Source organism: Puntigrus tetrazona, chromosome 7, assembly GCF_018831695.1.
Source record: "Puntigrus tetrazona isolate hp1 chromosome 7, ASM1883169v1, whole genome shotgun sequence".
In the NCBI taxonomy this organism is placed as follows: domain Eukaryota; kingdom Metazoa; phylum Chordata; class Actinopteri; order Cypriniformes; family Cyprinidae; genus Puntigrus; species Puntigrus tetrazona.
In genome coordinates this window covers 36,144,732-36,168,093 of record NC_056705.1, presented here as the reverse complement: position 1 = coordinate 36,168,093, position 23,362 = coordinate 36,144,732, and the positions used below count along the sequence as shown (strand labels likewise).

General features: G+C 40.4%; 3 protein-coding genes across 3 annotated transcripts; all 3 read right to left on the bottom strand.

The window, feature by feature from the left end:
• Positions 1-2,721: 2,721 nt before the first annotated feature.
• On the bottom strand, positions 2,722-5,061 carry lto1 (LTO1 maturation factor of ABCE1). The gene is made up of 5 exons (XM_043245797.1): positions 4,871-5,061; positions 4,662-4,767; positions 3,679-3,749; positions 3,478-3,595; positions 2,722-3,385 (listed from the first exon to the last, which is right to left on the bottom strand). Exons 1-5 carry the CDS (start codon positions 4,927-4,929, stop codon positions 3,314-3,316), a joined length of 426 nt encoding a protein of 141 aa, XP_043101732.1. The 5' UTR covers positions 4,930-5,061; the 3' UTR covers positions 2,722-3,313.
• An 11-nt stretch (positions 5,062-5,072) lies between these two features.
• On the bottom strand, positions 5,073-8,982 carry fgf19 (fibroblast growth factor 19). The gene is made up of 3 exons (XM_043245796.1): positions 8,552-8,982; positions 7,770-7,873; positions 5,073-6,830 (listed from the first exon to the last, which is right to left on the bottom strand). The coding sequence occupies exons 1-3, from the start codon at positions 8,751-8,753 to the stop codon at positions 6,504-6,506; spliced, it is 633 nt and encodes a 210-aa protein (XP_043101731.1). The 5' UTR covers positions 8,754-8,982; the 3' UTR covers positions 5,073-6,503.
• Positions 8,983-17,637: 8,655 nt separating this feature from the next.
• Positions 17,638-22,572, bottom strand: fgf4 (fibroblast growth factor 4). Its single transcript, XM_043243632.1, has 3 exons — positions 21,939-22,572; positions 20,739-20,842; positions 17,638-20,110 (listed from the first exon to the last, which is right to left on the bottom strand). Exons 1-3 carry the CDS (start codon positions 22,231-22,233, stop codon positions 19,934-19,936), a joined length of 576 nt encoding a protein of 191 aa, XP_043099567.1. The 5' UTR covers positions 22,234-22,572; the 3' UTR covers positions 17,638-19,933.
• Positions 22,573-23,362: the final 790 nt, after the last annotated feature.

Genomic DNA, 23,362 nt, shown 5'->3' with positions numbered 1-23,362 from the left:
TCCAGTGGCATGATATGATATCAGTCGAATGCACACTTTAAAATCTGACTGGAAATAGGTGATCCGGAAACGTTTTGCCCACTGTTTTATGAATATTGTGAATTCAGACAAAGTACATATACCGTTAGTGTGCGATTTCAGATGCAGCCAAAATTTGAAACAGTATTATATTGTTTATCAATTTGAAACTTAACAAATTTGTTTGAAGAGTCCAGTTATGCTGTATTTCTTTGCGATAAATATCAATAAGATAATCATATATAAATGAGGCTTAAAGGAATAGACCATTGATATAGACCATCTTGATGACAGAATTTAAATGCATTTCTTCTACAGAACACAAAAACTGCTTTCTTACTGACGTGGCCTGGGACTGATCTTCAGCGGAGGCGGTGTTTAGCCACACGACTACGTCACAAAGTGGCCCATTCCAGAATATAGCACCGTAACCTCTCATACGACAAGATCAAGGGAATTTTGGTTCCTCAGTTCATGACCCCTTGTATTGTGAATGGGAGTTTCCTTCTTTTGTCCTCGTGAGCTTCAAAGATAAGTTACTTTCGATCAATTTCATTCTGGAAGTAACTACCACTTTCACAAATACGATTATTTTCACCAAATACCAAACATTATTCAGTTTCAAGACACAGACGCTCATCTTCCAAGACTACAATGATCTGTTTTGCATAAACGGGGGCCGAGAAGATTCAGGTTGTCCTCTGAGGTCACTACATCACAACTGAAATGTTATATCAAGGTATATACAGTATATGACGGCTAGCCAAAACTCAACCGGTCTCCCTCATGACCGCATGCCCCCCCCTCCATCCCTTCATCTGAGTGAAGTGGCTGAACCTTTCTTGTCTGTGCTGTGAATAGGAATTGCGCATTTATCATCCACATCATGAACCATGCGAGGAAGCAAGCAGCTCAATGCTGAGATTGGAGCTTGTGTGTGTGTGCGTGTGTGTGTGTGAGGGAAAGAGTGGGGGTATGAGGCACCAAGGCAAAAAAGGGAGATACTATGCCACCATTCAACTTGAGGCCTTTTTTTTTTCAAGTGCCCGTCGGTTGCATTTGTCACGTCCTCCTTTCATGTCACCACTCGCCACCTGCTCCTGAAATTCCTGAACATTTTCTGAAACCTTCCAGCGTCCTGCTTCATTTTCTCGGCCTCCCTCCCTTTCGCTGGCCCCATCCACTCTGTTCCACAAGTGAAAGGAAACCAAAGAAACATTGCTCCTCTAACTCTCTTTCACAGACTCGGCCCTCTGTCTTACACCCCCCAAGTTCATGTTCTTCTGTTCTGCATTTGGAATTAGTCTCCCCCTCGTTCTCTCTCCCTCACACGTAGCATATCTGAAAAAAAATGATGTATCATTTATGCATCAAACTAATAATAAAGAGACACCTGACTCTTCCGCCACTTGAGGACTTTAACTGCATGAGACGACAATACGAAAATGTTAAAGGAATAAATAACCCAAAAACGTGCATTCGGTCATTATTATAAACCCGTGTGACTGACTTTTTTCCTGAAGATAAAAATATCAAATTTAAAAGGGAAATAAAAAGTCTGGAATAACAGAGGATGAGCAATTAATAACAGAATTACAATTTTTGGATGATGCACATGTTCGAAATTGAATCATGGTGTTCTGAAGAGAACTTTCTTCTAAAAAATAATATTTGAATGAAAAAATTAGTTTTGATTTAATCCAACGTCAAAATACATTATTTTATATAGTTTTTAAAAGACAGACTATGCATAAATGTAGGATGCCTTTTTCATCTTGAAGCTTGAACCATAATTAAAATGCATTAGAATCAATCATCTATAGGCTGCTATCAAACCAAGAAATCTTTATTTTAAAGAACAACGGCGTAATATGAAAACGATAAACCGACATATCTATAGTTAGTGGACCTGTGAACTGACAGCATAATGCACCACATCCTTTAAAAAGAAATGGTGTTGAAGTTATTTTAAAGCAAAAAATGACTCAAAGCTCTAGCATCATTTGCAAATGCAACTTGTTTTGATGTTCATTTTAACAAAATGTGTTACTTTCGAACGACGTTCTTTTCCCATCGCTGTAACACGGGGTTCCAATTAAAGCCTGAACCAAACTTTGTATGACTCCACCGGCACAAAATGACCGATGCAGCGGCTGACTGGAGGTCTTCAGGGAAGAGCAGGGTTTTATCTGTCAGGGCTCAGAAGGTGCCGCCAACAGGCCCAGTGTTTACCTGCTGCTGCCCACAGCGTAGACCAGCTGCCATCTCTAGAAACACCCTCTAATATGCTGCCAACTCCTGTGTGCCTGAATTCTGATCTGTACCTCGGACTTCAAGTGTGAAGGGAGCGAAACAAAACCAGAGTGCGTCGCACAGCCCCCTGGCCTCTCGCACGGGCCCCACTACAGCATTGTTGCGGCCACAGCAACTGTCCCCATTCTGGGCCCAGGAGAGGGGAGGAAAACTATCTGTCAGGAGACTCTGCTGACCACCCGTGAAATAACCCAGCAGAGGAAATTCTTAGGGTCCAGGGCGGGTTAGCTAAGACTAACTAGGGGTAAATGGGTTTTCTCAAATCACTATCTCTGGCTCCAATTTATATAATACGATATCTGATAGATGCATAATGAATGGAAGGACGGACAACATGCAAATATCATCATCATTAACAATTAAATGTAGTAAGAAGAATCAGGATTTAGATAACTGCACATCATCTTATTTTATTCTGCAACTTCTCTTATTGTAGACATGGAGTTACCAATAAAGCATATTAAGAATTAAAAACTGTAATATGTACAAACCTTTATTTCAAAACTGCTGCTTGTATCTAGTTTAATACTGATGATTTCACAAATAACAATCTTGCGATACCTGCGGTTTACCAGCAGGCGGTGCCACTTAATGGCAAGAGCCTTTCTCCAAGTTTCACCACAAGATGGTGTTTACGGTCATCTTTGCGGAAAGCCACACACAGAAGGGTTAAAAGGGTCTCCTTAACACGTTTGGAGACGGTATACGTGCCTTTGGCTTGTCTTAACTCATATCGCTACCATTGCTATTTCGCCCCTGTTGATCTCACTTTAAACCCCCCTCCCAAACACCACTCAAACTCTTTCAATCAGTGTTTTCCAGAATTCGGTTTAAAGAGCTGCTCCAGAATTCGCCGAGAGTGTCTACACGGCGCGGGAGCAACACAAACCCCCTCATCGGGACTGTCTGTCTGCAGAAGAGCGCCACGGAGGCCTCAAGGCGCTCGGAGTTTGCCGAAGGCTGCTGAAAGGCTCCTGTCATCTTAGAAGGACATTCCCGTAGATCCACTCACATATTCTTTAAAGTCTGTTGCAACGTTCAGTAAAGAGCACACCTGTGAAGGTGAAACGTGTTAGTAATACGATGATTAAAAGGTAAAATAAGCAATCGGAAACAGTCAAAAAGAGACATGTTGGACGACATTACCTGTCTGAACTTAGCACGCACTCTTTCCATGTCCTCTTGAAGTTTCTCATACTGAGGATCCTCATATGGAAAGTTCTGGATCAGTCTAATCAAAGATTCCATAGCTTTCAGCCTCTTGCTAGGAGTAGAGAGAAATAATTGTGCTACCAAATAATCTTACTAGTAGGCGGGGCTTGCTGTGCGTTAAGTTAAAGAAAGTACCTTGCTTTCACATCGCTACTGTTTTGGAGGAGACATTTCCATGCAAGGGCAAATCCATGATAAAAAGAAACCTGAAAAACACAGCAGCAGAAGACCAGGCATTTATATAGTTTAAATAGCTTAAATATTTCATTATAAAGTGTAATGTATAAAAGTGACCCTTATACCACCGTCTTAAGTTGGACGGGTACATTTGAAGCAATAGCCAACAATACATTATACGGGCGAGTTATTGATTATTTAACACCAAAAATCATTGAAGTATGATGTAATGTTTCATAATACATTTTCTACAATGAATAGGAAAATTTTTGATCAGCAATATGCATTGCTGAGAACTTCATTTGGACAAATTTAAAGACAATTTTCTCAATATTTCGCTTTTTTTTTTTTTTTTTTTTTTTACAGATTCCAGATTTTCAAACAGTTATATCTCAGGCAAACACGATTCTATCATAACAAACCACACGTCAATGAAAAGCATAACCGGGCTTTTAGACATTGCATAAATCTTAATTTTAAAAAAAATAAATAATAAAATAAAAATGTCCCTTATGACAATCTGGCTCTTTATACGTTTCATGTTTCTCAATTATTTTAAAAACGACAATAAACAAAGTTATAAATACAATTTGTAATATAATAGTAATAGCAGAAATGATAATAAATGCTGCTTATAATCTTTTCAGTGGATTTATGCAGGATGACAATGCGGTCATTCATGTCAACTGCGTGCTCAGACGTGAGGCCCCAGAATTTAGGAGTCATTGTAACAACACAACAGCAAAAAACCTGACACTGCTTTTCCAGAAAGCTTCTCCTCACATTATCCAAGCAGAATCATTATAAACTCCAGCCAGCTGAGAAGACACGAAACCTGTGTTCAGACACTTGTTGCTAGTGTCGTTCTTATGGAAAGGCAGATTATCGGTCTTTAATGCAGACTCTCTGAATCTGGCATCGAGTGAGTATCAGTCCATCACCTCTGCACCGAGTTTGGCTCCGTGTAGCAGCCCGTGGTTTCTGCCCTCGATGGTTCCCTGACGAATCCCCTCCTCGAAGCCTTCCTGATACCCTTCATCATGAAACCTAAAACGAGAGGGGAGCGTTTACAGCGAACCTAAACACACCGAACTATCGAGAGAAGAAGAAAAAACTCGTGTATGTGCACAAACAACGCGCTCATTTTTACCTGTCGTCGGCCATGATGATGGAGTCAAATAAATCATCACTGTTGGACACGAAAGCCATTTTACGCCAAAAACGATTTGGTTTTGAATCCTGAATCCCGAGATCTTCACTGATGGGTACTCACTTCCGCAATCGCTCTTCTTCGGCTTCGTTGAATCGGCCTGATGTTTCCATGACGCCCTGAACCACTGGCGCCCCTTCCGGAAAGAAAAGTGAACCAAACTACTTTTTCATGTTTATGCTCGTTTAAAATAAAGCAAGTACACCAAACTGAAATTATATTAAAAAAAAAAAAAAACTTTATCTTGAATTGCAAGGCAGTTTCATTTACACGTTTCATTTACCTTCGTTTTAGCTTTAGCTTTAGGACCGAATTCAGGTGCCTATTTCAGTTGTCGTAATTCAACAGGTAATATTTGAATTTGCTCACTCCTCATTTATTGCGAATAATAGCTATTCTTGTCTGAAAACAAAACCTTTTTTAAAAAAAATGAGTGTTTTTGGGACATGCTAGCATGCTAGCTGGCTCTAGAAAAGAGGCAGTAAGGTGGTGCCTTAACACTTAAAATATGTGGACTGCACCAATTACGAGACACATATTTACCAGCACCTTGGAAATGATTAGAGCATTAAGCCTTCAAAACTTACACATATTATATTTACATTATAACATTTGAATACAACAGTAACAGTATAATACGCCAGTATACTGAACTAAATCTACCGCAAAAATGAGGGATTTGTAAACTGGCGTTGCTCTTAGTCTTCCATTTTAATTTGAGAAAAATAATTTCTTTAGGTATGTGTACTGTACTAAAGAAAAATTCATTTCTAAAACATATTTTCCTTGCTTGAGCTTGAATGAGGCTCCGTAGAGTATATTACATGTAACAGCGTTATCTCGCAAAATGCAACTAAATGCTATGCCAGTAGAGGGAGCCACATTTTTACAAAAACTTTTTCGTCAGTATTGCAAACGTTTTTCAAGGGTATCATGCAAGGACACTCTGTGTGATCTGCTGTTTTTCAAGCGCGCAGATCTAGCATGCAGCCAACGATATCGATAATAACATATCTTGTCTGTTTTTGTTTGATGAAAGATGAATAGCCGTCTTACAAGTTGCGGCTTGCTGTACATTTTGACCACAGGCATCTAAAAAAACTATTTAATCCCATTTAGTGTATCATTTATTCAATTTCCAAAGCAATTCGCCCATCACGTCCTCTTTCAGAATAGCTGTATATTTAGGAAATACAAAAAAAAGGTAAACAAAATGTTCTTACAGTGCATTCTAGATTAGGCTGTGGTAAATACTGAACGTTTTAAAGAATAATTACTGAGCAGGGTCATCACAGACACGTGGAAAAATAAATAAATTCAAGCTGCAGGTGATGCACCACAATCTATACAACATCTTCGACATTTTGGAGTGCTTTTGTTGTAGTTTTCGGCCTTTAACACAGCATCTGTCCGGTGACTGTGTCCAGTGTGCAGTTCGCTTTCACTGAGCTTTTTCTTTTTCTAAAAGTTTGCCCCTGGGCTTTGGTTCATAGCGGGACTGATTTCATACAGTCTTCTGTTTCTTGACCTCTGGGTGGTTTCCCCAAAACATCCACAAGCGATTGTTCGCGTCTCATCTTTTGTTGAAACTAGGACTCTGGATGACGATTTGGGAGATCTTTCCAAAAGGGTCCGCGCTGTCTATTTCAAGGCCCAACTTATGGTCCTGTTCGGGGTCGACGGAAAAGCGCTGCTCCCCGGAAAGGCGGTTGGTAGGTCCCTGAGAAAGCGTGTTGACCATGGGCAGGAACTGGGACGCGGCGTTCGCGTCGTTGCTGTTCAACTTGCTTTTTGCTCCGCCCAAATTCACGAGGGCTCCGTGTTTGCTGGAGATGTAGATGCTGTAGCCATCTGGCATGATGCGTTCCAAAAAAGAGCAGTCCTCCTTAGTGTAAGTGTGCTGCAAACAAAAGCAGCGGCGTGAAAACACACACATTTATGCGAAGAACCACAATATGGGTGTCTCATCGACCCGCCCTGCCCTGCATGTGTTTTAGGTTTTTTGATAGCTGTTTGCTCACCACATGGAGAGGTCAAGGTTGTTATTGCTGTTTCTTTTCAATGAGGTTTTAGCTATGCAAACACGCCCCGCCGTGGGCAAAGGTCGCTGCAGTGACACCACTCAAATCAGCTCATTTTGGCATTTTTTGTGAGAGTCGCTTTTCGCGTGGTGTTCTGGTCAATCGAGGAAGTACTCTCAAAGTCACATTTGCACTAACAATCATTTGCGATTAGTTGTTTTAATTGGCTCGGCAGCTGATGTGAAGATCAGGTTCGTGTTTAAGAGTAAAGATCAGATTTCCAGAACATTTACTCAAACGTTTATTCATTTTGGGGTTGCGTGCATGACTGTTGTTTCTCCTGTCCTAAAATAACGTTCTTGGTTATAACGTCAAATGGGAGTAATGAACCCATGACCAGAACACAATGTCAACAAAGCTAGATGTCTGTGGCGAAATCGGCTTGTCTACACTTCCGCAGTCATAAAGGACATTGTGAGGTGACCTTAGCTCAACAAGGTTATCTCTGACGAATGTGTAGTTTGTATTATGGTTGGCGGCAGGGTGCCAAAGTTCCACTCTCTAAGAATTAAATTATGGCGATATGGATGTCACGGCGCGAAGAGAGCTTTGGAAAATGTCCAGCTCAGTGCGGCCTCAGTTGACCTCTGCAGTAAGACAATACTGGTTACTTGAACTCTACTGTTTAGTGGGCATTATCTTATGTGCAGGAGTCTAAATGCACCTGCAAAGAACACCGAAACCCTCAAATATTTCAGTAAATGCTTCATGTGCGTCTCCGTAGGATTGCAAATACAAATAGAGATAGTCAAACCTACCGATCCGTACAGTTTTCCCATTCTGTCCATGCAGAGAAATCGGGAGCTTGCAACGCCTTTAATGGCAACACAGCCCGTGTCCACCGGTCGTATCTCGACCAAACCTTAGGAAACAAAATGAAAAGCTCTAAAATATTTAAACATTATTGGCCGGGAAATGGCTCACAATTACTGGTTCGGCATGAATAGGATGATAAATTACAGAAGATGCTCAGCACTTTCATTAACTTCCAGTCGCAATGGTATTTTGATATTTGCATCAAATAGCGTATGGCACAGAAAAAGTGCAGTGCTTGTTGCGGGATAATATAATCCATAATGGTGCACAGCATCCACCAGTGAGGTAGTGAGTCAAAATAATAATAATAGCAACAATAATAATAATGCAATTCATAGAAAAACGTAATTATGTACGCGCTTTCTAAAAATGCTTATAAAGTCAAACGTCTAGGCGGTGTAACCTCAGAATCTGATAGAAATCTGATAAAAGAGAGTTTTTATAATCGACTATTTATCAAAAAAAAAAAAAAAAAACGAAGTAGAAAGAACACACTATTCAGTTGTGCAACCACGTGCTGTTTTACTTCACGGTTGCACCACTTGACATTTTTGTAGCGTAGTCTATATGTTCGACGCGGATACCTGAAATTTCACAAATGCACTTCTAAGAAATCGACTCGTGTTTTAAAGGATTCTCCCACGTTATGTTCCCGGACATCCTCATTGATCCACGCACGTTGAAGCGCCGGGGATGAACTATACGCGACGCGACTGTCACTTACTGTCCGAGCTTTGCGTGTGCGATCCGCTTACGTCCCCGTCTGTGTGCACTTGCAGGTGTAAACCGTGTCTGGCTGCGTACAGGTGTCGGAGCCGGACTGCTTCTCCCCAGTCGTTTGCCAAATGCGGGCCAGAGTCGGGCAACGGGAGGCTCTGCACGCCGACGCCGCTTCCACAAACAGTGACAAAGAGTAAGAGGAGCATTATCGACTTTAATCCGCGGCGGCTATAGGCTGTCTCGTTCTGAGATTAATCCTGCACACTCTGTCTCCTTTGCATTGCTCTGTTTTGGCGCAAGCTCTGCAACCGGCCTTTAAATTGTCCTCTTATCAGATCAATCGATAAGCGTTTCCCCTCTTTGGGAGTTCTGAGAACAGGGTAACACACCCCCGCCGGGCATCCAACGGTGGATGAAGATGGAATAAATGATCGGGTTTTATCCTCTTATTGTTTTATTATAATGCGTTCGCCATGCATATTGCGTTTTATCCGAGAGACGGTTCGTGGAAGGGGAAGGGGGTTATGCACCTTCATATTATCGTGCAGCATTCCTCCAAATCCATGTAGGAAAGCTGCATTCGATAACTAAGTTGCATTTGATCAATAATTAAAAGGAATCGTTTTATAATAAATAAATAACATTGAACTGAATCAAATATTAATAACATTTTGGGGAAAAGCTCACTTTTATATTTGCAAAATATAGCATGCAGGATTACTTTTGTAGCAATAAGTATTCTTAGTAATTTCGTTTAGTGAATTGAGCCTGTAGTGTTTTTTTTACATTTGTATTTGCATCAGCGTTTTCAACGTAGCCTGTTTTTTTTTGACTAAGTCGAAGGCGGAAAATGAAAAATGAAAACCCCCGTGAATCAGTTTAACTTTACGCCCTGGAGCAGACTTAACCTACTGTTACACATTCGCTCTTTTTTGTTTGCCTCTTAACAGAAGTTAAAGAGTAATTTTGAGTAAATATCGCCATTCGTGAAAATGGTGAAAATTATAGATTATATGCTTTTCATTGTAGACATGAGGTTGATCTTGCTTAAAAAAACAAAAAAACAAAAAACAACTAATCAACGTTCTTACTTAGCCTATGTAGTCTTCACAGATATGTGACAATATAGCTCTGTATATATTGCAGGGTTCTTGCAGTTCCACTTCCTTAAAGTTATCGCTAGATGGCGCTCTGTAATCGCCGCACTTTTCCAATACGGCCAAATAAAGAGTCAAAATAAACGACACGTACTGAACGAAAAGGCATTCTTAATAACATAAAATATAGGCCTTAAAAATAAAAATGAATTCAGACCCATCAGTACAGCCTACTTCAGCATTGATTTCATTAAGGCTTGTCTGGACACACGTAAACATTTACCAGTGTTTACTCATTTATGGATAATGCACCATATAATAGCAAGCAGTTATCCCGTGCAAAACCTAACAAATGAAACAAGAAATAGTTCGTTTGTAACATAACCGAGTTACCCTCAGAGTTTCCATCATTGCCTCATCATTTGTGTGGCATTTCTGTACTCCTTATTGTAAGTATTCAATGATGCCAAGTCACTTTGAATGCTTCGTTTTGTCAAAATGCGGAGGAAGTGATGTCTGAATGCTGACCTATGCTGTCATTCAGTTTGCTCCAAAAAAAAAAACCTGACGGGCCTGCACCCCGAACAAAAACACCATAGTGATTTACAGAGGAAATCTCGAATAGACGTCCCGGGTCAATCACTGGTCAGTCTGCACTGTCTAATAACCGCATTCATTCATGAACTGAGCTCACTGGGCTGTGGAAGAAAATGATGTAGACCTGATTATGTAACGCAGACCGAGTAGATCAAAGGTCCTCGCCTGGATGTATTTTGTAATACTTCCACACTGCCTCCTAATCAATCCTATAGTGAACGTGCACACAGGGGATGTTAAATCACGACACAAGTACTGTACAGAACATGGCAACCCTTAAAGAGATTCTGCGGACATGTTATTTTTGTGCGTCTCCTTTTTGAGTTTGGAGCTACGTGGGGAGATCCCCTGTTAAGTAAACAAGAATAATCGCAGGTGATGTTTACTTTTGGGTCAATGCTGCTTTATGACGCACATAAGAGTAAAATACATATTGCCAGCGGTTTGCACAGTTTGACCTCCGTCGTTTCACATTCCCCCTTTAATAAAGTGAAAGCTCACCTACAATGTAACAGTTCTAATGACAAGTGAACCTTGTCGGAAATACCAACGTAATCTGGATTATGCAGAATATATTTCTTATTATAGTATATTATGCTTTAAATTGCTCCACTTCAAGCACGATTACTTTTTTATAAATTATATGGTTACTTCATTTTCACAACCTGCTAATAAATTATTCTTGATTCACTGATTCACTCCTTAATTTCTGTATTTTATTTTTTAAAGCATTTTTGTTTGGAAAGTTTTTTTGTTTGTTTTTTTTTTGCAGTTTGATAAACCTAAATGAAATGTAATGTTTAACACAAAGAACGCTCTAATTTTTCTTTCTCTTTGTGTTTTTAATATCTTTATGGTTTAAGATTTCCTTCTTTAAAAGCGATAAATGATCGGTTAAAAGTAATCTAAAAGTAATTCGGTATCATTAATGGACTACAGTTTGTATATAATCCACCCAAAAGTATAGTTTATGCACTGTTTAGAGCTTCTGACGTATTCCGTGGAATAATGTTTTGCTTATATCTGAGAAAATAAATGTTCTCATGTATGTGTTCAAAGAAATCGAATAACACTAACACAAAATTGTGTGTAAATATGTTATAAAGGCAAAATTTTGGGATCATCAGCATTTAACTTTAATCATAATTTTCCATGAAAAATAATTAATTATTTTGTATTGCTTCAGAGTCATAAAGGCAAAACTATGTTGCCACTGCAAGTTAAACTAATATGGTATATGCAAAATATACAGTTTGACTCTTTTCCTTGAGTGCATCGTTTCAGATGTCTGGACGACACAAAATCATCGCGATTGGTCAGTTTTCATCTCAGTATTCTCAACAAAATAGCATCTGAAATTTCAAACCGATATCTGTTAGCTGCATATTTGTTTCATGTGTTTCAGTGTAGTAAAAAGCAGCTCTAGTTTTTGAGGACAGCTACATCTGCACACACTTAACTCGTGTGTTGCCCTCTTGTGGAAACCTCAAAGCTTTGCTTCAAGTGCAATATGAAACAGACGCGCAAAGTCATATCAACAATACTGGTTCGCGCAGCCTTTTATACGTCTATCCTCAGTTTCCTTAATAATCCAGAGGATGTTTTGCAATTAATTGCAGAGTTAGATTACACGCTTGACACGGAGCCGGTCGAGGTGGTTCTGTTTATGTTGGGGAAACACGGGCTTGATCAAACCTCTGAAGTATCTGCGCGTCGGTGCTGCACGCAGGTAGTCACTATTCGCTTTGAAGCCCTCAAAGTGTGTTTTGACTAGGTGTCTCTCTTTCCATGTTGTGCCAACATGACCCACTTTGTTGGTGTTACTTTAATTAAAGCCATGTGAAATCCTCCGCTCTTGTTCTGCACAAAGGTCCGGGCCTTTAAAGCTATAAAGATCAGGGAGCGTTGCTGTTTTTTTTTTTTTTTTGTAGTTCATCTTAGCTGCAAATAGCGGTTCATACACTGAAACACACACGCACACGTTTAAATGGATAGCTTACACAATAATGAAAAAAAAACGTCACATACTCTTTCTTAAGCTGTTAAAACATGCATGCGTTTCTCTCTTCTGTTACACATGACGATGTTTCGAAGAATGCATGTAGCCAAACAGCTGCTGGTCTTCACTGATTTTCAAACCACTAAGGGAGTCGAAGGGGAACAGAAACTGTTTGGTTAGCTATGTTCTTCAAAGTAACTTCCTCTGCGCTCTCCGGAAGAAATAAAGTTTCGTATAGGTTCAGATTGAGATTTCGCAAACATGAGATTGAGCAAATGATGACAGACTTTTTTTTCTGTGTGAAATGTCCCTTTAATTCAACGCATTATTTTCCATTTCGTTGTAATTAAAGGAAATTTACGAGCCGTTTTGAAGCAAAAAAAGGTTTCTCCGTCATTTCAAGTGGTGCTTTGTGGAAAAACTCTAATAAACTGTAATCAATCGTGACACCGCTTGTCTTAAAATAATTTTTAAATTTAGCCGATATGCTGCTGTGATGAACAAAAAAGATGCAACCTTAAGCTTTTTGGCTCTCTAACAAAACACATCCCCCAAATTCTTGGGTCCCGAGGTGACCTTAACTGCTGTGTACTTGCATTTAAATGAATCATTTGGTACAATGCACTTATTGTGTACATGTTTTATACCTACGTGTAGTTACATTACAATTAATGTCTGTAATTACATTATAATTAGACTTTGTTGCCTCGTACCTTGCACCTTAACCCATACCCGTATCCCACCTCGAAAGCAGCAAACACGTTTTTCAATACAGTATAAACACAATAAGCACATTTCACTTATTTTTATCTAAGTACATAGTAGTCAAGGCCACCTAATATAAAGCGTGATCAAATAAAGATGTCCCACGCCTAAAGCACTGCTTAGTTGACGACCCAGCATTCATATAAAGCCTGTATATTCCCGGACCTGATTCAAGTTCAAGTTCCCTTGGGAAAGGTGAGAATCTGGAGGTTTCGTGGCGTTTGAGGGCTTCCCCTCAGTGCTGGAAGATGTGGAATAGAAAGTGACTGGCAGGTCCCCTCCTCCCCCCTCGACATGCCGGCCAGCCGGCCCCATGATTACAGGGTAAGAGTCGGAGTCATTTCCCCTCTGCTAAAGCCCCAGCATACACCTCTAAACATGGTGGAAGTGCAAGGGGGTTAGGATGTTGTTCGCAGCTGTTTGAAGTGCCTTGTCTTTATGGGCAAACATCTGGAGTATCCCAAACAGACAACTTACAGCTGGCCCTACAAAGAGGGCACAAGGCACAAACACCCTATCTAAATACAACTCTCAGGCAGACTGCCTCAGGCGCCCGAGCGCCTGTACTCTCCCTCTGCAGCAACATGCAAAAACAAACCGCGAACGCTGATATTTACATGGGCAGAAAAATGCGCCGATAACGATTACGCGGTATTTATGTTTGTAATTATAAATCGTCAGTGGAAAGATATCCGTTTTATCTCGCATTAAGCGCTGCGTCCCCGTGGGTTCTCTTTTGAAAAGCGTCTGTTGAGGTACGTTTGATACAGGTGTGTGTGCGTGTGCGCGCGTGTGTGTGTTGGTATAACAGTGATTGTGGAGTCTACGGATTCGGTCACAGTCAGTGGAGGTTGGAGCAGATGCATTCATGTGGTTGCTTGCGGCTCCGGCCAGGTGTGGAAATTTGAATTCATCTGATTTGCTTCATCACTTATTTGCTTCTCCCGGCCCCATCCTCCAAGCTGTTTGTTTCGCTGCAGCCATCTTCTATGCGCTGTATCATGTAGTGCAATAAGTGTATATTTTTCATCATTCGTCCAAGTTTGAGGCCAGTAAGATGGTTTTCTGAATATTTTAATTTAGCAAGGGCGCATTAAAATGTTTAAAAGTGAGAGTAAAAGTGGTTTAAAGCCAATCTTAACAAAGTAGTATGGGTATATTTGTAGCAATAACAATACATTATATGGGTTAAAATGGTCGATTTTTTTATGCCAAAAAATCATTAGAATGTTAAGTAAAGATCTTGTTCCATGAAAATATTTTGTAAATTCCCACCAAAAATTTATTTTTGATATTTAAAGTAAATTTTGTTTCTTATCAGTATGCATTGATAACAAATTCATGTGGACAACTTTTTTTTTCTCAATATTTACTTTTTGGGTTTAGTTTGTTTGGGTTTTTATTGTTTTTTTTTTTGCACCCTCAGATTCCGGATTTTTTGGATTTTTGTTGCTGTTGCTGTGCGGGTCGCATATAACAAAAGATTTCTATGAGTGCTTTTCATTTAAACTTTGTGGAAATGTGTTGATGTGGGAAAAATAAGGACAATTTGCCATATATTTACTGTTGATTATCTGAATTTCCATCTGTCCGTCTGTTTGTCCATACCATTCAAAAGAAAGGACCTTATTCTTTTATTCTGCAAGCATGCATTTAAATGATCAAAGTGACAGTAAAGACACATATGATGTTATAAAATGAAAGTATAAGTAAATGAAATAAATAAATAAATGCAAAGTGTTAGGGAAAAGTAAACATGTATTTCATCTATCTATCTGTCTGTCTATCTATCTATCTATCTATCTATCTATCTATCTATCTATCTGTCTGTCTGTCTGTCTGTCTGTTTGTCTGTCTATCTATCTATCTATCTATCCATCCATCCATCCATCTATCCATCCATCCATCCATCCATCCATCCATCTATCTATCTATCTATCTATCTACGAATATATCTCTCTCTCTCTGTCTGTCTGTCTCTAATATATCTACCAAAGATGCATTACAATTATCTAAAGTTACAAATCATGATTTCTGAACGATCATGTCAGGTAATGGCTGGCGAAAATAACATTATTAAAATAGAAAAATTGTAACAATATTTCACAGCATTACGTTTTACTAATTATATAACCTTAAGCTAACACACAAACCTCTAAAACCATCTTACCAAACCTAAAACTTTCGAACGGGAGTGTGATTGACCGTATTGTTAGACATGCATCGCCTGAGGTCATGTAATGTTATTTGTAACGTAAGTGGTTTTGACTTGCCCTTGAAGAGCTCTACATGTGTCACAGCCTCTCTGTTCTTACAGAAGGACGGGCCACACTCATGACCACAGACAATGCCCAAGCAGCCAAAGTGTCTCGTTCCACCTTCCTCCTCTGCTTCCTTCTCCTCCCTTCAGCTTAAAGCCACCACCTGGCTGCCAGAGCATCAGCAAGCGAATTACTCTCAATATACTTTCTGTTAGCGAACACATTGTTGTGAGCTGTCAGGCCATTGGCCCCGTCTTGTGAAGTCTTTGTGCTCTTGAGAACTTGAAAGGCCTGTTATGATATAAAGACAGTTTTGGGTCAAACAACTTAATGGAGAAGAAGCACTTGAGAGGTGGATGGATGTATATTTGGTTGACAGACAATGAAACTGACGCAGATAGGCGGTGAAGAGAAACTATTTTTAGGAGGGCCTTTACAACCCTCGTACATGGCAGACTAAGTTTATTGGAGCAAAAAGTTGTCATTCTTCTGGGCAATGATAGGGCTCCATTTAGCCCCAGCTCATGGCCAGGAATACATGTGTATTAAGTGACCACACCTGTCTCACTTCGCCTGTCCTGCTTTAAAGTGATAGGTTTATTTGAATGTACTTGGTGCAGAGTGTGTATTGTAAAGTAAGGATCGATGGCATGACGTCAAATTTACTCAAAAGTACATTACACGTGCAATTGATACGAACGATGACCCAAATATACCTCAAGCTTTTAATTTCTCACTAAATGATTAATAATAAAAAAGTCAATAAATAAAAAAGAACGTTTCTTAATTCTATAATTCATAATTCTATATGCTGTCAACGGATTAATCGTGATTAATGACACCCAAAATAAAAAATGTTGTTTACGTAATACATTTATGTGTGCTGTGTATATTTATTATGTATATGTAAATACTCAAACATGCATGTATTTCAGAAAAATAGGTTATGTTTATATATTTAATATATTTATTTATAATATAAATTATATGAAAATAAATGTGGACATGTAAATACTTTGAAAAAATATACATAATATATACATAAATAATTTACACAATTTATATATACATAATGAATATACTATTTATATTTTATTCTGTTTGACAGCAGCACTAAAATATACACATTTAATGAAATTATATATATATATATATATATATATATATATATATATATATATATATATATATATATAATTTTTATTATTTCATTAAATAAGGTTTTTGTCCACTTTTTATGACAAGTCTCAGTTAATCCACATAAAACTTGTATAAAATGTCATGTGGTTCCACTTCTCAAAAACGTAGGATATTTAAAAAATAATAATAATTTGCTATATTTCTAAAAATAGTTTTTGTTTTTTTGTTAAATTATAATAAAAACGAATATGTACGTTCATCCAAGGCATAAGGAAAGATATGCTACTGTTTTTTACTTGGTGGTTACACCACATGACATTTTTAACGTTATTAAATATAAACATTTATTTTTAGTTTTTACTATAAGAAACCCACCCGAATTTCAACTTGAATTTAGAATTTTTATTTCGTTTTAGTTTTATCGTGTACTTTTTTTTTGTCATCCTCACCTGTTGAATGTGAACATAGGTATCTTTTTAACTGTTCAAAATAAAACGAAGAAAAACGAACAAATAAATAAATAAACCAGTGGTAGACCAAATTTTATTGTTACGAGGTAAAAGAAATCTAAATGGATGTTTGGGTGGATGCGGATTGTCCTTTGTCGTTCATGTCTCCTTTTGTTATCCTACACTTACTTGCCCCACAACATGGAAATGCATAACTCTCTTTGCATAAAATGTCGGTTTGTGGATTGCACTAAAGAAAGACAATAGCATTGGCGGTTGATCTAGACTAAAAGCCAATCGCGGCCTTACAACGACCAGTCTGACATATCTGCTCATTAGTCAGCACGCAGAAAAAGGAAGGGCCCACGCCACTTTAAACGGGGTCCCCTTTCACCGAACCCCATGCCTGGAAGGGCGGCGGTGGAGTCCTCCTCTGAACCTTCGGAAGCGTTCACAGTAGTTGAAAGAGAGCGTTTCCACTCCCAGGAGTGACCGCTTGGCTTTTGCGGATGGCGAAACCACCCAATCTGTAAACTGGGCCTCGGCGAGTTAAATAACAGCAGCGGAGTGCCTTGGCAGCGCCGTCCTTGTAGAAATATCAGGCACAGCGCTCCAGGCGGGCCCGCATAGTCTAGTGACACAAGTCTGCGAGCGTATTTTTAGCTTCGCCAGGGAAAGGCCCCTTTCTGCAGTCATGTTGGGAGATATTCTAGTTTTGCGTGTTTTGCGCCATCGCAGCTGTCAGTTTCATCGAACCTGGTGCGGAGAAATAAAAACACTCAGACCGGTATGATTTACGTATTTATTAACTTCCATTTAAGTTAGGGTATCATCATGTGCACAGCACATACATCACGATATTTAACAAGACCTGTATAAAACTACAGACGATATTTGGTAAAACAGGATTCAGAGCGCACTACTACAGGACTCAGACGTCTAGTCCGTTCACCAGAGCTCTGCCGTGGATGCGAACAAAAAATGGTTTATTTTAATACACCACATACATCCCTGTTCATAAACACATTTAAAAACGAAAAACGTCGCATTGAAAGACTGTTTTCACTAATCTCGGGCTACTAGGTCATGCCTGTTGATATTGCTTCTTTTTTTTTTTTTTAAACAAATCAAGACCGATGCCTTCTACATCGTAATGAGGGTCAGAGGGACGATTTGCCTTCAGTGGCCATTCGGTCTATTGTAAACAACATCCACACCGATGCAAATCATGTCCATTTGGAAAGAGGTTTGGCGCAGCTGCGTAAAAGAGAAACGTGGACAACCCTCCCTCCTCCAGCATTAGCTCAGGTAGCTCAGAGTCATCAGGTCAAACTAATTGACGTGCACATCCAGGCAAGGTACAAACGGAAAATGTTGAAAATGTTACAAACTGAAATACCACGGCTTACGCTAAATAAAACCACGCGAATGTGTACACGGGTCAATTTTGAGGTCACGGCCGTCTTCAAAATTGTCCCTTGACGCTTTCTTCAAAGCGTCTCGAAGCCCATCCGTTTATCAGTTCAGGGTGCGTTTATAGTTTCTTTCAATGAAGTGTACTTGCAGGCCATTTCGATGAAAACAAGGAATGCTTTTTAAAGATAATCTCTCGAATATGTGTTTTTAAAGTTTCAGTATACGGAAAGCTTGTTTATCCCTGCATGAATGCATCATATCTTAACGTTTATTTTGCTAACATCACATACCGCGTTAAAAGCAGCTTCTCGGTTTTGCACCATATTGCATTTACAAAATATATAAAGAAAAATATAGGGTTACTGGTTGAGCATATAGTATAGTCTAACAGCTGTCTGCAAATATTTCCAACATGATTATCCTTTCTAAAAGTAAATCACAGGGTAAAGATAGCTCAAACGTGACAAGGCGCAACTAGGACGCGATGGCCGCCAGAACTTCACAGAGAAGCCTCAGAAGAGCAACTTAGAACTAAACATTCTACGTCAGCTGATTTTCAAAGTAGGAAACTGTCAGCTGGAAACTGCATGAGGTAGAAAACGACAGAAAAAGCGGGCAACACGCCTCCTCGTAACTCACTGTGGAAGTTGTTTTTGCTTTAACTCTTCGTTCACTTGCACGCGACACTGTCGTGTCTTTGTTTTCTGCGTTACCGCCGTAGAAAAATACTGATCTTTAACGTGACCGATTTCCCGCCGGGCGCCCGGCAAAGGCTTGAGCTTGGCCTTGTGCGGCGTGTCTCTTTAAAGGGGCTCGGGGGTACGGTATCTGCATGGCGATTCCTTCGATTTTTTTTTAATTCGTGTCTGTATGTTGAAGAAGCTACCTCTCTCTATCCAGAGCCTTAGAGATGTGACAAAGATTGACTGCGGATAAGTTCAAAGTTCAACCCCCCGGCAGAGCTAAAAACAGATTTGAAGGGGTAGAACTTCAGTAAGCTAGAGTAAGCCGATACTGCTTCAGTTGGATCCGAGCTCCGCACAAAGGAGCTCAGACATTGGACAATTGCTCCAGTGCTAATACTATGGGGGTTGATACACCTTAACGATAGGAGGCCTGACCTAAGACTTACATATTCTTTCCAACGAAGGACAAATGGACCTTAGTCCGCGCAGACGCCATATTTAATTTTGCGTGATTGAAAACGCCGGGCTGAGGCGGACAGCGTTATTCTCAGCGACGGTGACGCTAAATTGAAACGAGTCTTTCCGAAACCTTCCCGGTGACTGCGCGCGCCATTTGCTCTGAAAACCGGAAACCTTGTTTTCACTCGCGAGAAAACAAACATGGCGTCCGCACCGGCTACCTCTCCAAAACCGTTGCTTTAGAACAACACAAACAGTGCAAAAAAAAAAAAAACAAAAAAAGTACATTGTAGGAATTTCACTTGTATATGAACACGTGGTAGCAGCAATGAGGATAAATTAACAAATAACAAATAAATTAATTGTTGTCTTCCACCTCGGAAAGAGGACGTTGCGATGAATATAAAATCAACAGATATAAATAGTCTAATATTTACATACATGACACGATACACTTAACCTCACATGTAACTTCTGTAGAAAGTGCATCGTCGTTCCTCCGCCCCGCCAAATGAGCTCAAATTCTAGGCAAGAAATGCGTCACCGTCATGGATGTCGATACTCGATTTCCTTTTTTTGTTTTGCCGGTCTTGCTAAGTCCGATGTACATCCCGGGATGCGCCAGCGATTCGTACGCGTTGTAATTATTAGCAAGGAGCTTTTCTCTGAACTTGCATTCATCTGTGAACTGCATCTGCAATAAAAAAAAAATCATTCAATCATCACATATACTGATTAAATAACGCCTCGACGTTTTTTTACAGCGAGGTATTTTATGCGTCAAACAGAAAAAACTGGCAAAGTGACTGCGTGTGTGATTGTTTTTCGAGGGACTAGATTAGTTAATAGATCCGTGGCTTGGCCCGGCTGGTTTAAAACGACATCCGTCATCAAATTACGCGAATTCTGGGTCACAGAAACGTGTAGGTGTTTTGGGGGTCTTGGTCGGTCTGTGCGTGAAGAAACCGGAGAGGGTAAGCAGCGTGATGTTTGGGTGGTCCTCTTCGGCCAGTTCATCTTTACTCTGACTGGGAAGGACAGTAGGTACATGTGTTGGCTGGCAATGCTAAGAATGGAATGCGTAGTCCGAATGATCTACTGCGCTACCGTTCCTGGGTTTGTCCGTCCCACAATGAAAACACCGCTAGTCACTGGAAGCACGCCACAACCGAGTTCAACAATGTAACGCTGTCGGAGACTGTGGGACGGGGAGGGGGAGGTCGGCGGTGAGGGGATGCATCTCAAGTACAGGGTGATATGTCATCGAGCTCCGATAAGAACATTCACGGGCGGAAACCCGTTGTAAATCATTTCATACTCACAGATCCGAAAAGCTTTCCTTTGCTGTTCATGGCCACGAATAGCCCGCTCCGGACGCCGAACAGTGTCACAACTCCCCTTTCTACCGGAGATATCTCAAGAAGACCTTAAACACACAACAAAGAAAATAAACGACCTTGTTTGGCTCGTATCTTTAGCCCTGTCTGGCAACTCCCAAACGCGACTGCCTTTCTAAAAATTGAACGTGTTTACGTTTAAGTTGCCGGAGCATCCTTTTCGAAGGAAACGACTCTTTCCGCCTCTTCAGATTTCCCAAATCGGCATCTATTCTTTCTGCGTGAAACTACTAAAACGCACCTTTAAACGATGTCTGCTTTATTTTAAACAACGTATTTCCCCGAAGAAATTATCACCCGTGTTTGAGCTTTGATTGACACGCATAAGAAAAAAGTCATTTTTATCATCAGACCCTTGACCGCTTTGGAAGGGTCTAAGGAAAACGTATTAATAATGCTTCTCGCGTAACGATAAAACAGTGTTTGTTCAGTCTGTGATGTTCGACAAGCATAACCGATACTTCTGGAGTTTGTTTTTAGAAACACGAGGTGCGTCAATACACACGTTTAGAACGCATTTTGTGCATTTCGTTTACTCTGAATTGACTTGAGGTCTGAATTCTTAAAGCAACGGAAATGTTTTGTTTCAGTCTCGTGTCAAAACGAGACACTTTGCGGTCCAAAATGTCCATCTAATCTTTAGAAAACCGTCTGCGCTGGTGTAACCCATACAGCCAAAATGGTTATCCGTGATAAGAAGGTGTAAACCTAAGAATCACCGAAGAACCTGTGAGAAAGAGTGAAGGGTTAATCTACGGTAAAGGATGAGTTTATCTCGCTCCTAACTTTAGGCTCGGGATTTTGGCCCGATTCCTGTCCCTCTCTGGTTACAGAGACCTGTTGCGTGCGTAACGCAGGCTTCCAGATGCCGGCGCACTACCGCACCTGACTCGATTCGGGAAATGGAAGCGCTACAACAGGCTTTGTTGATGTTACCAAACGTGGCATAATCTCGAATTCGCGTAATTTAGTTTTATTGCACCTATTTGTACTCAATAGTATTGCTTTATTCATGTTCACATAACTTGTCTTAATTCCTAATTCTTTTTCTTAACTCGGTTTTATTTAAGCGACAGCGTCGAACCCAACCGCATGCGTAAATTACAAACAACTGATGAAACTTACTGTAACGGTTTTCGTTGTGCACGCCGGTAATTCTACCGTCCGGTAATACTTGGAGATGAAACCCGATGCCGACGTTGCAGTAGAGACGTCGCAGTCTTTTAATGCCCGTGAGATAATCACTGTCCCGGCTGATATCTCTTTTTTCCCCCGGGATTCTGGCTAGAGAGCGCGAATAGAGGGTCTCCCAGCGCCGCTCCACGGGTCCGTTCTGCCCACCGGGCAGCGGAGCGCAGCGTGCCGAACTTGTCATGAGTCCTAAGACCAGTATTGGTAACAGGGCAGAATGGACACTCATCCTTCTGAGCGGTAAGTGAGCCGTCTGAAAGAGTCGAAGACGCCACAGCCTTTCTCTGTATTTGTGTCGGCAGCCAAAAAGACGCACGGAACGGCTTACTCACGGACAGAGCTACGGCCAACCCTGGTGAGCGGCATGAAGTCGCGCTCAGTGGGTTTCCTCTCGAGGCGCCACGCTTCAGACTGCCGTTCGAGCCGTTTCGTTTTTCACGCAGAAAGTTGGAAAAAATGTTGACGGTCAGTTCTAGCCCCGCTCAGCCATGCTACTTTTCTCCTTGCCGACGATATTTATATCTGCAGCGAAATTACATCACACGCTACCTAGTGCATGACGGAGCAGCCTTCTGCGCCACTCCGAGCGCACTGATTCCTTATAATGTGCGCGCGTCCATGCCGTGGGCAGTGAGACTACAGCGCGCGTGTGTGCGCGCGTGCGAGTGAGAGAGGCGAACGTCATAACCGATCTCTTACAATAAAACGGCATTCGTTAACTTTGCCGTTGTCTATAGGAACAATGTCTGCATCAGTTTCAAATCTGAGTCCGAGTGACTTGGCAAGCTGTTATTGGTCATCTCGCGCATTATTGCTTTGTCGCGCCTATATATTTTTTTCTTAACTACCTTCAGTATTATAAGAGTGTGTTATGAAGTGACAAACGATGGTAGCGTATTATTTATTTATTTATTCATTTATTTTGCAGAACGTCTCTTGCGACGATTGCCTGTCGCTATGGTTACAAGCGTTCAACAACTATATTTCTTCTCGCAAAGGTCTGTTCGGCTGCAGGTGGAAAGTACCACTGCTTTTTGTCGTTACTGAAAAGTATGCTATTTTTAAAAAAAATATTTCGTATAACATACGTGGAATTGAGTTTAGCGTATATGTAGTCTTTGTGTAGACTTCCTTTATAATCGGACAGAAATAAAATAATTTATGTTCCGGAGGATGTATCGGAAATCACAACGTTAACAGACGACAGTGTCAGGCAGGAGACCGTCCTGTAGCTGAACAATAACAGGAAAAAAAAACAAAACAAAAGTCGAATATGAAACGAGTTGCAAACGCAAATTCGAGAAAAAGCGGTCCTGTTCCAACACTCTAAGGAAATAAGGAAATGGTACGCGTTAATG

What these genes read in the sequence shown, in the direction of transcription:
- lto1 (XM_043245797.1), bottom strand. Translation starts at nt 4,929, where the DNA reads ATGGCTTTCGTGTCCAACAGTGATGATTTATTTGACTCCATCATCATG. An exon ending in GAGCCAAACTCGGTGCAGAG is followed by an intron (nt 3,750 to 4,661) that starts GTGATGGACTGA and finishes TGTGTTTTTCAG; the next exon opens with GTTTCTTTTTATCATGGATT. An exon ending in TGCGTGCTAAGTTCAGACAG is followed by an intron (nt 3,386 to 3,477) that starts GTAATGTCGTCC and finishes TCACCTTCACAG; the next exon opens with GTGTGCTCTTTACTGAACGT.
- fgf19 (XM_043245796.1), bottom strand. Translation starts at nt 8,753, where the DNA reads ATGCTCCTCTTACTCTTTGTCACTGTTTGTGGAAGCGGCGTCGGCGTG. An exon ending in GCACACGCAAAGCTCGGACA is followed by an intron (nt 7,874 to 8,551) that starts GTAAGTGACAGT and finishes TTGTTTCCTAAG; the next exon opens with GTTTGGTCGAGATACGACCG. An exon ending in TGGGAAAACTGTACGGATCG is followed by an intron (nt 6,831 to 7,769) that starts GTAGGTTTGACT and finishes TTTTGTTTGCAG; the next exon opens with CACACTTACACTAAGGAGGA.
- fgf4 (XM_043243632.1), bottom strand. Translation starts at nt 22,233, where the DNA reads ATGAGTGTCCATTCTGCCCTGTTACCAATACTGGTCTTAGGACTCATG. An exon ending in GCACAACGAAAACCGTTACA is followed by an intron (nt 20,843 to 21,938) that starts GTAAGTTTCATC and finishes TGTGTGTTTAAG; the next exon opens with GTCTTCTTGAGATATCTCCG. An exon ending in AAGGAAAGCTTTTCGGATCT is followed by an intron (nt 20,111 to 20,738) that starts GTGAGTATGAAA and finishes TTTTTATTGCAG; the next exon opens with ATGCAGTTCACAGATGAATG.